The sequence below is a fragment of the Crinia signifera genome, chromosome 1 (genome assembly GCF_055691185.1).
Source record: "Crinia signifera chromosome 1, ASM5569118v1, whole genome shotgun sequence".
Taxonomy (NCBI): Eukaryota; Metazoa; Chordata; class Amphibia; order Anura; family Myobatrachidae; genus Crinia; species Crinia signifera.
Window position 1 is genome coordinate 382474881 of NC_139217.1, and position 16941 is coordinate 382491821.

Genomic DNA, 16941 nt, shown 5'->3' on the forward strand with positions numbered 1-16941 from the left:
AGTTGCCTACCCTCCTGCATTCTGCAGGAGACTCCCTGAAATCTCCCTCTCTCCCTCATTAGTCTAGCAATCTCCCTCATTTCACCTAACCCAGATTACATTGTTAAATATTTTGGGGGAAAAAGAAATGAAAGAAAGATACATTTACATTGAATCATCAGCGCCATTTCCCAGCACTTTACCACGTACAGTATAGTAGCTCTTACTAACTGCTTTGGGGCTCATCTACATTTGGATATAATATACTGTGCATTATAAAATGACTATTTTAAAAGATTCCTCTCAGATGTAGCAGTACACACCCACGCTTCTAGGTGCCACGTTCACAATCTCTTTTCACAATATCTCCATATATAGAACTAGACACGCCCTTTGGGTGGAGCATAACACGCCCTCTCAACATGTGCAAAATTCTACTACCAACTATAATCTCCCTGAAACTCATTTTCAAAGGTAGGGAAGTATGCATAAGATAAGTATTGAATACGACTCTAATCTCATTTTAACAATTGCATTGTGAGGTTATGCGATGCCTAAATGCAAAATATGTTTAAACTACTTAGTAGGCATGGTTAGTGTAAGAGGGGTTAATAGCTATTTTAGAAGGCTGTTCTGGGGAATGGGAATAAGACAAACATTAGATATTTCTTATCTTTTTATGCAGAAATTCCGAGGAGAGTTAAAGACTTTTTATAATCTCTCTGAACTCTTAAGATGAAAGTTGCTTTCCTCCAACACCATAATATATATCTTATAATACAGCTTTTTAGAAAGAAAATTCCACCGATAATCCAAGGGCTCTTACACACAACGCAAAGTGTTTTAGGGCCCGATAAGATCTATTAATTTGATTAAAAGCTATTTTTCACTGGGTTAATGGTGCGTTTATTGCTGGCGTCCATGCTCAGTCATATGGTTAATGGGAGCTCAGAGAGGCAGGCAGACTGTGTACATATTTATCGCATACATTCATATCTTGCAATTAGAACACCAATTCAAAACCAGAAGAAATAAATAACAGTAGAAACATGAATTGCAGTGCCACCTAATGGCTGAGTGTTGTCATTTCATTTTTCTAGCAAACCATTCACTATGATAGAATTCTCATTTTCCAGCATCAGTGACTCTTCCAGTTATATTTAGAAGGTAAAACAAACAATATTTACCTATCACATTTGCAAAGGCTGTGTATCTAAAATGCCCCTAAAATGTTATACACTGAGCAGCTCATGTAGATTTTTCGGCAGACTAATTTTCTGGTTCAAACAGTAGAGCAACATTCCCTGTACTTATTTGCCTGCCAGAGTAACAGGCTGTATCTGGGTAATTTAGCTAATAAAACATTTGTCTCATTTCTCATTGAAACCCTGAATACTTTATATTTTGTAAACATTCTACTGATTCATTAATTCTGTGCTAGTAACTTCTGCTTCCCCAGAACTACAAGTCCCAGTATCCTGAAATAAAAAAATAAAAAAAGCACATTATTTATAGTAATAAGCATTGCATGAATTAATAGTAACTTACCACGGTGTGTCTACTGGTTGAAAGAATATATACAGTAAATGCTTCAAAAGCTAGTTTGCTACCTTGTGATTGCCTCTGTGTTTGTGCATGTGTGAGAGTGAAAGAAATGTAGTTTCACTCGCTGCCAACAGATGGCAGTGTTTGGAGGCACAAAAACGGAGGCTAGACATATATATAGATGATTACTATCTATAAGTTGCAATTATGTAATAACTAAGGACAATAGTAGTTTACAAATCAGGATTAGTTATTAATAATTGCTATTCAGTCAATCACATATCAAAATATCATCATTGATCTGTCTTTAAAACAACTAAAAGATTTAAAGATTGACTATTTCATGAGGTCAAGTTAAAGTTAAATCCTAGCTGTCCCAATTTAGGCCATCACGGAAGCCATGCAGCAATACCTACTGTAGCTGTCTGCAGGGAAAAGTTTCTTGGTAGACTAAAGCTGGGTATAAATTACAATATTTTTGGTAACGGTGTGGACGATAACAATATTGTCAACAATATTTTTGTGCATATTGTCTAGCTATGCCCGACAAACCCCCATCATCATCTGTACATGTACAGAGGGACTTATTCAGATCTGAGCTCAGTACAAATTTGTTCGGAAAATGGGCAAAACTATGTGCACTGCAGGTGGGGCAGATGTAACACGTGCAGAGAGAGTTAGATTTGTGTGAGTTATTTTGTTTCTGTGCAGGGTAAATACTGGCTGCATTATTTTTACACTGCAATTTAGATTTCAGTTTCAGCACACTCCACCCAAATTTATGCTCTTTGCACAGGTTACATCTGCTCCACCTGCAGTGCACATGTATTGCCCAAATTTTTTCTAAGCTCAGATCTGAATAAGGCCCAGAGAACGGAGCACATTGTTAGTGGAAGACCATGTTGCAGAAGGCACTGCTAGCCCTGTGCCGTTGCTTCCTGCACTAACTCGCTGAGGCCTGCCAGTCTTCCGCAATCCTGTTAACACTCCCTCCCTCCCCAGCACCTATGCATGTGCAGATGAGGGAACGCATTGTTAATGAGGGCCATGCTGCCGATCCCACTGTTGCTCCCCCCACCAGGCCGGGTGCTCGCTGCCGCCGATATGAAAATATTTCACAAAAATATATCTTTAAAGATATCTACAGTGGCCACATCCAGGACTGTATACTTATTGACTATAGTCAGGATTGAGCTGCATGTACAGATGACAGAGGGGGACTTTAACGTGCACAAATTGTTAACAATATAGTTTATACACACTACAAGATATGCTCAATAATATTGATAATGATATAGTTACCGCGCATATCGTTAACAAAGATTGTGTACTAATGTGTACTCAGCTTTACTGTAAAACACATTACAAGCACTAGACAATTCCAGGAGTGTGGCTAAACCTCACACCCTTGATATGATACACAGGGCAGCCGAGAGGGGGGGGGGGGGGGGGAGCGGGTACTAATTACCCAGGCCCAGGCTTGCTGGAGGGGCCCTGGTCCAACCCCTCCCTTTCCCCTCCTTCCCTCCCGGGTAGCAACAGCAGCACACAGTTCTACAACATGTGCTGTGCTGACAGCAGGCTCAGCATGAGTGTATCACTGACAGCGTGAGAGGTCATGCTGAGCCTGCCCTCAGCACAGCACATGCTGTAGGTGTGTGCTGTTGCTCAGATGACAGATTTTAGAGTTTTCTTTCACCCTCCTCTAAACATTTTGGGGACGTGGCCTAAGTGCGGGAGGTGCCCACCCCCCCACACTTAGACCATGCCCCCAAAAGTTCACCGGGGCCTGGCATTCCTCTCGGCTGCCCTGATGATTCAACAATGTCTTATTTTGAAGAGAACTTGGAGGCTTATCCATACCTGATCAGCTAATTTGCAGAGACCTGGGAGCAGATCACACACCCTCCCTGAAAATGTCTGGGCATGCCTACATGTTTCCTGACAATCACTGATAAAGGCCAGTAATCCCCCCTCCCCCACCAACGCCGGCTTCCTGTCAGTCAACTTGCAAACGTTCCTGAGATTAGACAAGATTCTAGATTTTTTTCCAGAAAGGCTACTATATGTGCGCATGCATAGTCAATCATTAATTGGCCGGCGTGAGAATTTGTGGCCCAGCGATTAGGTCTGAATAATCCCCATGGTTGTATAATTTGTCTTTTTCCATAACCAGAGCTGAGAAAATTACTATTGAAAATCCAGTGGGAATACGGTCACTAGGTCGACAAGCATTAGGCTGACCACTGAAAGTCGACAGGGACATTAGGTAGACATGGTGAATGTCGACAGGCAGAATGTTGACATGGGGTTTTTCACTATTTTTCATGCCCTACCATCCACTAGGGCATGGTGGTAGAATAAAATAGTGTGCCGAGCGTAGCGAGATACCACGCCTGAAGCATCGCCTGCGCAACGCGCCATGTGAGGGGACGTGGTGCCCTGTCGACCAGGGGCAGATACAGGATAAAATGAAAGGGGGGGGCACCATGATAAAAGAGGGTTTAGGTGGGGGAGGGGCGGTGTTAGTAATGCCAGTGTACATGCTAAGAGAGCGGCAGAGAGAGGGTGGGAGTGGGATTAGAAATAGGCCCTGGCATTTAAAGTACGCAGGCTCACCATGGCGACAAAAGTGAAGGATGCAGTTGTGCGCGCGCCGAAGGCACGCTCCAGAAAAGGGAGTGTGGCCACTCAACAGGGGGCATGTCCTTGAGTGTAGTGTACAACACTATATACAACTTCTACACATTATGCAACAAAATACTAGACCCCACTATACTTGCCCCTACACATGATGCCAAATGGAAAGAGACAAAATTCACATAATGCCACATGGATTGAGACAAAATTCACATAATGCCACACGGATTGAGCCAAAATTCACATAATAACACATGGATTGAGCCAAAATTCACATAATGCCAAATGGATTGAGCCAAAATTCACATAATGCCACATGGATTGTGTCAAAATTCACATAATGCCACACAGATTGTGCCAAATTCAAAAAATGCCATACGGATTGAGCCAAAATTCACATAATGCCACTAGGATTGAGCCAAAATTCACATAATGCCACATGCATTGAGCCAGAATTCACATAATGCCACACAGATTAAGCCAAAATTCCCAATATGCTTCATAAACAGGTACATTGTCCACCAAAGGCGGGCTTTAAACATTTACACCATAATGTCCATTACACGTTAAGTTACATGCCATTATGTCCATTATGTATTATGCCAAACACCATAATGCCTATTAAAAATTATGCTACATAAGTGCTGCTTATCTACATGCTCATTGCCAAGGGTTCCATGCTCATTGCCAGAGGTTCCATGCTCGTTGCCATGTGGGATTACATGCTTATTGCCAAGGGAGAATACATGCTCGCGGTAAATGGGGGACAGCCGGCGCCAGGCAGAAGTGATAAGCACTGATAGTGGCAGAGCCTGGCTGTATTCAGAGCACTGTCTCGGCTATTTGAAATAATACCCCTTTCACACCAGAAAATGCATTCCCAAGTTGGCCCCCTTTACACCAGCCTAGTCCCTGCATTTTATGGTGTGAGGGGGAAAGAAAACCACCCCTCCCCTTCTTTAACCAGTTATCTCATTTAACTGGCTATATCTTCGGAACCAACTGACCCATTTACATGAGACAAGTATCATATTGATTTGAGTGGGCTTTGAATGATTTTGGTCCAGTGAAACTGAAACGTTTGGTTCCAGAGTAATCTGCCATCAAAGAACATGAACAGCCATGAAATTACATTTCAAAAATAGAAAAATCGGTTTACATGCAATATCTCTGGAACCGATTGACCGATATGGACCATCATATCATATTGAAGGCCCAGTGATTTGGAATTGAATGAGATCAACCACAAGCTTCTGTGATGCCAGGGAGGGAACTGTCAGCCGTCGGAACTCGGTGGGGGTCGGAATTGCCGGGTCCCATATTATCCTATGGGGAAAAAACGTTACAGCTTTGCCAGGCTATATCTTTGGTTCCCGGGGGGCTAGAGACACGGGGCTGGGCTCGTTGGAAAGCCCTGGTCCTCAGCTACAAAATGAAATGACAGGGGGGGCACGTGCCCAGGTGCCCCCCTGAATTCGCCACTGATGTCATCCGTGTCGACATTTGAGACAGAAAAAGTGAAAAACCTCATGTCGACCTTTTGACTGTTGACCTTCCCCTTGTCTACCTAATGTTCCTGTCGACCTAACCCATGTCGACCTTCAGTCAAGTCGACCATCTTGCCTGTCGACCTTCAGTGGTTGACCTAATGCTTGTAGACGTAATGTCTGTCTATCCAATTACCCATACCCGAATGGAGTACATCACAGTGGGGTCAAACTGTATAATTCCTCACAACTCATCTGGTAATGGCATATTCATAAAAAAGTGATTGGATGCATTTCTTGCAGGAAATGGTGTTTGTAGTTGTTGTTAATAAATAGGATAATTGGAACTATTGGTTCAGGGAAACAATCTGATTGCTGCCATGTGAAGGGTCTTCTGGCAATATCACATATCCAGCACAGCTTATATGGCTTACCATAGCCTTGATTAACATAGCTAAAACATGAACTTGTTGGCTTTGGTGCCTTTATTTAACCGGACTTCTACCTCTGAGCATCTACAATAAATAATTGTTTTGTTTTTTTTAGGACTCTAAACTCGAGCCAGTAATTGTGGCCCAGACTCCTGAAGATACCAGATGTAAGACGTCGCCAGCCCTAAATAAATCGGTAAGGCACACACTATACAGAGAGATGATGCTGCTTTGGAGTTCAGTGTATACAATATATATATGTTCATGTACTGTAAACCCAACTTACTCATGATGTTCTTACAAATGCCTGGTAATGGTATGTGCATCCATTGTATCATGGCTCATTGGGTTAGGCAACCTTCATCTTATGCTAAATCTAATGATGGTAAAAGCATGAAATAATATCTACATATATATAACTTATTCAGTGGGCAGACCCACTTGTATTTTTCATTAAATACCATGGCTAAAGAGTGACACCTGAGTGACCTTCTGTGAGGGGTATTTGCAGGCTCATTTACAGTTATAGCCAGGGCTTAAAGTGGTCATGCAGAGGAGCGGGAACTCGTTTCCTCTATGCCACCTAATTACACCCATTTCCATACCCCTATTAGGTAGAGACTGGGCCAGTGGTAGGGTTTTTGGCATCCCCCTGCAAACTAGAATGCTTTTAAGTGAGAATTACTGGGTAGGGAAAAGTGGAGGTTAAAATGTTCCACCCATTCCCCTTCACTAATACCCCTGGGTATAGCTGACATTGCTACTCTCACATGAAACTGTACATATTGATATTCATATGGCAATCTGAGAGATGAAGTTAATCCACCACAGGCATCAGTAAGCAGACTCAGGAGCAGTACTATTTTTCACTACTATAAAGCAATAGAATGTGTTGTAGGAAGATGCTGTCACATCCATCAGAAAAAGCAGCAGACAGTGGAAGATACTGTATATGTGCAGGTCATGCTGAAGTTCCTGGGGAAACCAGTGAAGGCCAAATGCCCTACAAAAAAAATGTTCTTTATGTTGATAGATATCCTTTACTTATATCGATGAGGAAAATTTTCAGAATTGGCAGGTGTATTCTTTGTGCTGCTTGGGGGCTAAATTTGACGATAAGAGGTAAATTTACTAACACACAGATTTTTAGAAGTGGAAAATGTCTAGATCTACCAATCAGATTCTACTTTTTTAAATCTCATTTATCTAGCATCTTCTATAAGATAATACCTGAAATCTGATTGGTTGCTATTTGCAACATCTCCACGTCTAAAAACCAGCACTTTAGTAAATACACACCTAAGTGTATCCAGTAGACTTAACATTAGAATGAACCGACCTTGTTTCACAGCTTTATGCATAAAGTATACATTTGTCATAATGCGTAATTACAAATACGGCGCAGCAATACATTACATAGAAGCATTATCACTATTTAGCCCTGTAAAATATTATTACCTTTACCATAATTATTTGCACTCAGTGTTCCCACAGTCTCACTCATACTTCGGTGAGATCAAATAGAATTGAACCAAGACATGCAATTCATGTCACTAAAGCTGTCATAGTGACAATTGCACTGCACATGAGAGACACCGTTTCCTTATCATGCAAGATACTGATACTTACCAAGACTGACAGATTTCTGGCAACATTCATGATTTACATCCTGTGTTTGGACAGGTGATGTATTTTTATTTCTGTTCTTTTATGTTTACTATAATGAAGTTTGTTACAAAATCCAGTTTCTGCATTGCCGGATGGATACTTGTAGTCTCTCATTATTGTTACTTTGTTATTGTAGGATTTCTGTCTGCTCTTCCCTACTTCCCATTTTTGTTATTGTGCCATTAGTGTCATTTGTCATAGAAGAGGCTTCACAGAACCAAACTGCATTCCAGGCAATGGCAATACTGATAAAGCCTGATGCTGCTAGTATTTATCTCTGATAGACAGCGATCATTGGAAATATTGCCCATCCATTCTCCTTGTTCAGCTGCTCACTCATTAAGTTGCTGCATGTTGCTATTTCTGTACATACTGTTTATTGAGGTAAACTGGACAAGTAGAGTCCTAGCTGCCCTCAAAATAACCTTATTGGATTGAAGTTGTGTTAGTATGTTTTTCTTTCTATCTTAGAAAAGGAACTTTACATCATTTTTGTAATTGTGATTATTCCATATGTGCAGATCAAGTTTATTATTTTGTATGAGAGCTAAACATCTGCAGTGCATTTAAGAGTTGTGCCCCCTCCACACATTAAGGAACTGCTCTGTACTGTACAAGTAACACCTACATTTTTGCCCTGGCTGTGTATCAGTAAGTGCTGTCATTTCTGTGTGGGTCTATGTGTCCCTACTCAGACTGTAAGCTCTCAGTCAAGCCTTCTATGCCCTTTGCTTTGGTGATGTACATATATATATATATATATATATATATATATATATATATATATATATGACATCTGTACACTTTAACAATATACAACAGAATATCAAATGTTGTTTGTTGTTGCTTAATAAATAAAGATTTATAATTCAGAAATGTACAGGTGGAGCATGTCTTAGCCAGCTCAAGGAATCGCCAGATTCCCTGATTTGGCGCAGGCTGGTGGAGAGGCGTGCCATCTGACCAATCAACAGTGAGGAGTAGATTATCTGCCCATCTCCATTTCAGGAAGATGGGCAGGGTTAGGGGGGTCTGTGGCAGCTACGGGGAGGCAGCGGCGAGGCGCCGGCGGGCACCGTCAGAATGGGGTGCATATCGCCTCATGTGCGTGTGCCCCCTTCTGGTGGATGGCGAAAGGCGACAATTGGAAATAGAATCGCCAGGAGCAGCTCTAATGAGAGCTGCTCCATCTGTATGTCAGTGTTCCCATACCATAACTTACGATAAACCACCAACCAATCAGCTCCTTCCTGACATTTTTCAAAAACAGTTAGGAGGTGATTGGCTGGATGCTTATCACTCTCCATTTCATCACTTTTTTAAGCTTAGTGCATCTGGCCCATAACCAGGGCTGGCTCTACTATTAGGCAGCTTTAGACAGCTGCCTAGGATGCTGGAATCTGTGGGGCACGACTGAGTCTTCTTATCACAAAATATGGTTGTCTATGTGAAAGGCATCCATTTTGTCTTCCCTGGTGGAGGGTCTGCACATGCACGTACATGCGCATGTGCAAACCACCTGTGTGAATGTCTTTGGCAAGTATCACACTCACCGAGGCATTCGCACGGGCAGTAGAGGGAAGGGGGCGTGCTGGGGGAGGCATCAGGGGAATGACCAGCATTTTGTGTGCGTCCCTAGGAATGCAGACGTGGCGTTGCCTGCTTGTGGTGGGTCACATGATGTCATATAACGTCAGCACCCATACCCATCTTTGGCAATCAGTGGCAGAAATAAAAGACATTTTAGACTGATGTTATTTCCAAAGGAGAGATAAATCATTCAATGGTCAGGGAATCATTTCTCTCCCCTTCAGCCACATGCGAGGGGATGTGCTCTCGTACACATCCCCTTGCATGCTAGTGAGGGGATGCGGCATTCCCGGGTCAGAGCTGACCTGTTTGCTACGCCCTTGAGGCAAGTTCCGGCTCCGGAACTTCTAAGATGCAACCTCCAAACTTTTACTTGGCTGGAAATTAGGTATTGGTGGCAGTGAAGGGTTAGAATGGGTGGAAGTTTTGCCTTCTATATAGTTCACAGGTTCTCTAACTCGGTCCTCAGGACCGCACACAGTGCATGATTTGCAGGTCTCCTCAACGAATCAAGTGAAATAATTAGCTCCACCTGTGGATATTTTAAAATGTGTCAGTCAGTAATGAATGCTCATGTCGGCTGACCTTAAAAATGTGAACTATGTGGGGACCTGTGGACCGTGTTTGAGAACCACTGATATACTGTAGTTCATTGTGAGTCTGCTATTGTTATCTGATGATGCCATGTTAGTCTGTTAAAATCCCCCTTTGCCTTTGCCTAAAGCAGAAAATGCTTGAGTACACTTCTTTTAAACTCCAGGTGGCTGATAACTTTCAAAGTTACCTCAAATCTGGTTTTAGAGTATGTGGTCTACACCTAAATTGTCTGAGTCTATTATTATTCGGACAGCATTAACAAGTAGTGACTTCTTATCATGTATCCTTCGTTCTTTGTTCTCCATACTTACAAGAACAGGTATTATCTGCTTTTGACTAGCAGTATAATATCATAATGAACTATCTAAATGAACTCTCTGCTTATGAATAGAAACATAATGTCATACTGAACTCTCTATGGGCTGGTCTGTATAGACGATTAAGAATACAAAGAAGGAAATTACAAAGTGTTCCTATTTTACAAAAACGAATTTAGAATTATTAAAATAGTTTCTAAATAAATCAGTAATAAAGTTGCAGAAAGTTATCATGGTTGATTTAGTCACCTGATTACACTCATGCAATCCCTGAAAGAGAGCTGCGTTAGGGGTACTGTACACTATATTTTATGGCTGTTGCAATGTTTTGCTTCTTTGCATGTTTTTTGAATAGGTAAAAACTGTGATGGACTTTCCAAAACCGTGCCAGCATTCGCTGACTAAAGAAAAAGAAAAAAAAGACTAGAAAATGCTAATGAAAATAAAAACATTTTCTAGTTTGGTAGACAACTCACGAACAACTGTGCTGTCACTGTCTACTCCATTCTGTAAAAACAAAAATATCACAGGCTGTTTTTTTTAAAAAAACATCTTTTTATTGAGCACTGCATTGCATATCCATAACAGTATCACGGAAACTTTATTTACAAAACATTACAAGTTTTACAAGTAGTACAACATACTATACATACATTGTGCTTAAAAGACTATTTTGCTGTGTAACATGTCTTGAATACTGTAGATATATCCTTCTTCAAAATAAAGTCTATATGAAAATACATAAAACATTTACTGAGTATTTATTTGCGAAAAGTCCGTAATAAGTGAAATATGGTTATTACAACAGCAATAGTACAATATCAATGACAGCCCGCAGTTCAGAAGCCCACCAAAACATCTGAAGTAATCAGTTCCTGTTTTTATTTTTTATTTTAGTTCATATCTCAACCCACACTTGTTGCAAATTGTCATTTACTTTAGTATAAATATGTTAAGTCAGAGGTTCCCAAACTGATTGTCGTTCCATTCTGCGGTGCCTCAAGGCCCTGGTTTGGCGGAACAAGACCAATTCCAATTATTTATGGTCAATGTAAGAGGCATTAGCAGTGCTTATGGCTTCCCATCATAAAATATGTGGACAAACAGAAGAGAAGCCTGTCCTTCCCCACATAAGAAAACCTAAATCTGGATACATACTATAAGATTATCTGTAAGGAACGAAAATCTGGTAATGATAGTTGACCATTTGATCCCTAGCACTGAAGAACAGACAAAAATTGTCATTCAGACAAATTTGTTAAATCCTTTTGATGTAACCAATATATCTGAACATCCATTTTTGGCTGGTTTTTGGCTTTTGGAAGCAAATGGTTGATTGCTCCAGACATTGACAGATTTTTGTTCCAATCAGCTAGATAGGACAGATAATCTTATAAAGACAACATAATTTAATACATTTTCTGAAATTTTCATTCAGAAAAGTTTGGACTAGGGCATAGGTTCTCAAAGTCAGTCTTCAGGACCCCCACACAGTACATGTTTTGCAGGTCTCACAGAATCAAGTGAAATAATTAACTCCACCTGTGGATCTATTAAAATGTGTCAGTCAGTAATGAGTGCACTTGTGCACCTGTCGGGTGACCTGGAAAACTTTGAACTGTGTGGGATCCTGAGGACCGAGTTTAAGAACTACTGGACTAGGGGTACCGTGAAAAATATTCTGATACTCTAGGGTGCCTGATTCCCCAAAAAGTTTGGGAACCACTGTGTTAAGCTATGGCTTTAAGTCTAAGATTTGTCTTCTTTTGCTTTCTTTAAGCTTCCACCATCTGCTTCCTCTGGGTACCTGAGGCATAGAAAAAAGTACACAAGCAACTTTAATAAAGAGTTCAACCACACCAGGTAAATAGTTATGAAATGTTTCCCAACAGAGCTACTGAGACATGAATCAGTGATATCTCAGTGTAACCTAATATCAGTCGCATAATGTTTTAGTTGGAACTACAGTATAAAACAATCATCTGAGATACTGCTCATAGTTTGATATGTGTAGCCATTGTTTGCATTAGCCAATAGTTAAGTTTCCTGGCATACTATGGGGGGGGGGCGGTCACATGATAAATGTACACATTGTGGTGATTTCTATATTTTTTAAAAAGCAAACAAAAAAACAATCCTTTTGGGTGTTTATTTAACTTAAATAACTGGCACAGTACAAGAACAATGTTGATATTTCCCGTATGTATTTGTTTTTAACCTGCCAGTAATGATTTATGATTATTTAAGTCATATAGCACATAATATAATGAAAAGAGAAGGGTTGAAATACTACTGAGCTCTATCTGCTTTGTGACCTTCTCCTTTTTCCTATGGTGTCTGGCAGTCATTTTAAGTTCACCAACGAGAGAGATTTTGAAAAGGATATAATGATATTAGAGTATACTGTAGGTTGGTAATCAGTTATATCGGATATATGCTTAAAATGTACTCAGCTTAGTTAAAGAAAAAGAAAAAAAAGAAAAACTATTTGTTTAGGCACTGTATGATAATCCTGGACTTTTAAGCTAATAACATATTTTTTTACTGTACATAGTGAATGTAAATTGCTAATGCATATAAAATGGGCTACCATTTGCTTAAGTGTAGAACTATAAATGGTTCAACTAGCTTTGGTAAGTGTACAACATTTTTCAATGAAGATTTAGTTATGTAATGGTTTGTACTTGTTTAGTTTCATGGCGGCAGTTACGTACTTAGCGTAGCGTCCCTTTCAGAATCGGCCTTGTGTTCCCGCGCCCAGCGTACTTAGCATAGTCAGTCAGAAGTAGCTGACTTACTTGTGTAGTTTCACGGCGGCAGCCTAAGCTACGTTATCAGCGTAGGCTGCCGCCTTGAAACTTCACAAGCAACTACCGTATTGTTGTCAGGAACCGCATCTCTGCCCCGGCATCCCTGTCAAGCCTAGTCAGCGCCTCTCTCACACCACTGGCACCTGCATGATGCCCTCTCTATGGCGGGGAGGTGATCATGCTGGTGCCGGGGGAGAGGTGCTCCATCATTTTGACACGCTCCTGCAATGATACGCTCCTGCTTCTGAGTAGCTATTGCTCAGATGTATGATATGGCAGGTGCAAATGTGTTCCTGAAACACCCCCACTATCCATGGCACCCCGATGCATGATGAGCGTAGCAAGCCCTGCGAGGGAATGCATTATGCGTCCTCCCGACCTTTTATTTGCGTGTGCTGGGATGAAGACAGGGCACCCATGAGAATGCCTAGCATTTTCATGGGGACACCGATAAAGCACTGGGTGTTCCCATGGCCAGGTACCGAGCTCTTCTCCCTGGCTAAGCCCTCCCTCTACAGACAGTAGGGCTGGCTGGGTTTCTGACCCTGGGCAACAAGCATATAATACCCCCAGGAAACGTGCATATAATACCCCTGTGCAATGAGCAAGAAACATCTTTGGCAACTAAACATGAAACCCTTGGCATCGAGCAAGGAACCCCTGGCAACGAGTATGTAGGTAAGAGGCCATCATGGGTATTGGGCGTAATGATGTGTGCCATCACATGAATTGGCTATTATTAGTTAGGGCAAAACGAATTTTAGCAAATAGTTCAACCGCGCCAACTGAGGCTGCTGCACCGTGTTCCATCCTGGGATACCAAACCCACATACAAGCATTCACACGAAAAACAAATGGATGGACACTGGTGCGCTGTCTCTAGATCATGATATTCATTCCACTTTCGTCTGCTCAGCAATTCTCCAACGGAAAATACCCATATGAAGAGTGAAAGATAGAGAAACACCAAATCAAAGCTCTAGACCAATTCAATATTCTTGAAAGGATGGGATATCCTTTAGACTGACCTGTATATCAGGCCCTATATACACATAAAGGTATCTTTCAATATCACTGGGATACACTGATTCCCATGGAAAGCAAGCTCACCTTAGACCGGTGCCCTATGTTCGCTGAAAGGTATCTTTAGATTCCAGGATCCCCAGACCAGCCATAATAAGTCCAGGACCAATTCACACAAGGTTAGAAAGGGTTTATTCCAAACAGCATAAAAAATTTGCAGGTAAAAATCAGATAAAACAGGTAATTCCTGCTTGCACTTCACCTCAATCACCTGCTCCTCACCTGGGTAGGGAGACCTTGAGGAGGACTTTCCTGCATCAAATGACCCTCAACAGCTCTATTTTTTCACCTTATGAGTTGTCCACCTTGTCTCCCTACCCGGGTGAGGAGCAGGTGTTTGAGGTGAAGTGTAAGCAGGAATTACCTGTTTTATCTGTTTTTTAACTGTAAAACTGGAGATTTCGTACCAAATCTCTCACTTTCTGGTTCTCTCACTCCATTACATTTCACCCTATATGTTTGAGATGTATTTTGTTCAACTATGGAGTTTGCTGTTTTTTTGTGTGTTGTCCTTCTGTGTTTTTTTTTTTACTACCTGTCCTTCATCAAGTCGAAATACACTTTTGCAGAAAGAGAAGAGCTTAGTTTAGTTATGTCCAGCATGTGTTGCCAGGGTCAGCATATTCACAAAGATTTGCAATTATCTGTGTTATGTTTATAATCACAGCTGAGAAAATGTATTAAAGTTTGATTTTCGCCTACAGCACTACTTACAATTAGGTAAAAGCTTAAAAATTGTCTGTATTAACCTCTTCACTCTTCTCAATTCTTAGTTAAAATCTAAACTTCTTATGCTACACATCTATAGTCCTTACTGTAAACTATGCAGAACTGCAGCAGTAGTTGAGGAAAGGCATTTAACAACCTGTAACATGGCTAAATTCTGTCACAATGGCTATCTATGCTGATGTGTATCGGTAATTCAGATGACCAGTGATCAGTATGCTGGTGCTCAGAATACCAATGCCGGCATCTTGAAGAAGGTAATCCCAAGAGGGATTAAGTAAGTGTATTATCCCGGCGCCCTCTAACCCTCCCTTGCAGCAGCCTATCACTAAGCCTCTCCCCCTGCAGCCTAACCCTCCCCATTAGTGACTAAATCTAACCCCCACAGGGCTGCCACTAGGAATTTTGGGGCCGGGACTCATTTCCAGTCCGGGCCCATCCAGCCCCCCATCTACCACCTCATCCCCCCCCCCTCCCCCTCCCTTCAATTATCAACCGACTCAGCAGGTCCCGAAGCACAGGCTTCTTCAATGCAGGATGGTGAGATAATCAAAGCTTGTGTACGAGCAGCCGCTCTGATTGGCTAATGGTACACAAGCTCTGATTGGCTCAAAAGCCGGTGCCACATTTTAATTGACCGTCTGCATCCTGCATGGAAGTGCAGTGCAGGCAGCACAGCAGAGGGTTGCAGTTGGCAAAATGAGTGTCCAGAGGCAGGGACACAGGACAGCTGTACCCACAGCACCCCCCTGTCGGAAGCCCTGTATCCACATATCTTGTTGGTAAACCTAACCCCCCATCCTACAGCCTAACCCTATCCCCTCTTTGTAGGTGCCTAAACATTTACCCTGGCATCGGTCTGCTGGAGGGTCCCTGGTCCCACTCCCCCCAGCCCCATTGCAGTGGGGAGAGAGGGAGGACATTCTGCCACTGCGGCACAGCCTCTCTCCACAGCTCAGCACATGCTCATGACCTGCTGAGGGGGGTCGCCAGAGGAGGGGGGTGTGAATCAAGGGAGGGGGGGCGTGGGGGGGGCGCGGGGGCCGGGGGGGGAGTTCCGCTCACCTACACCATGGTGGGTGGTGGGCGTGTACTGTAGCCCTGGGTGGGCGGGGTGAGGTGATGTCAAGGGGGTGGGGGTGTGTATAACACTGGACTTTTCCCTAGGGGGGGCGGGTTTGTGTATAACGCTGGGCGGGAACGTTATACACACAGGGGATGAGTGACAGATCTGGCTAAATATATAAGAGATATCACCCTTTACAGCCTTTTGGGTGAATTTGATTTTTTTTGTGTGAGCTCTATAAGCTTAATTGTACTTAATTGTACTTTATTCGAAATCCTTGCCTGTAAACTGTGTAAAATGCCTGATTAATTATACCTCTTAAAAGCTCATTTTGGACACTTTAAAGACTGTAATGTATTTGAATTTACCAAACTAGAATTTACACATAACTTTATGCACACAATTTTCGCCAATAATAGAAGCAGTCAAGACAGATCTTCCTACTTTTACATATCGCATGCGATTCCCTACACGGTGCGATTTGAACAAGACAGGATGTGATGTAGTACAAAAATACCTGCATCCGCATAATATTTTGCCTTGTGATATGGACTGCACAGGAGAGCACATCATACAGCAAGGCAAAATAAAAATGGTGCGATTTGAACTAGAGCTGATGCGATTTAAACAAAACAGTTCAAATCGCATGCGAGAATAGCACCGTGTGTGGGCTCCTGGACTAGAATTTGTGTGAACATCCTTCATAAACCCTTCAATGATGGTGGTTCCGTAATCTGTAGAGTCACTCTCTTATGTCTGTCCATCACAACATGAATGTGGGTAAATATTGAGGTTTATAACCGACCCATCAACTCTGTTATGGTTTAGACTACAGCATAAACAGATTGCCCTCGTGCACACCAATAACACATATGATTTACTTTCCATCTCACGACTAATAACCAGTCCCCTGCAGGTCTGTATTTCCTTGCCTGGAGGCAACAGATTCCTCTCCAATGTCACTCTCCTACAGCTGTTCCCAACACAGGACACTAGGTGAAA

The 16941-nt window shown here is 42.0% G+C and overlaps 1 protein-coding gene across 1 annotated transcript in view; it reads left to right on the top strand.

Moving 5' to 3' along the window:
• The window catches only part of LOC146009086 (coiled-coil domain-containing protein 60-like), a 168619-nt gene that overhangs the window by 95168 nt on the left and 56510 nt on the right, over nucleotides 1–16941 (top strand). The window contains exons 2-3 of the mRNA XM_083149136.1: nucleotides 6198–6278; nucleotides 12035–12117. Of these exons, the coding sequence (XP_083005262.1) occupies nucleotides 6198–6278; nucleotides 12035–12117 (164 nt within the window). The remainder of the gene's footprint in view (nucleotides 1–6197; nucleotides 6279–12034; nucleotides 12118–16941) is intronic.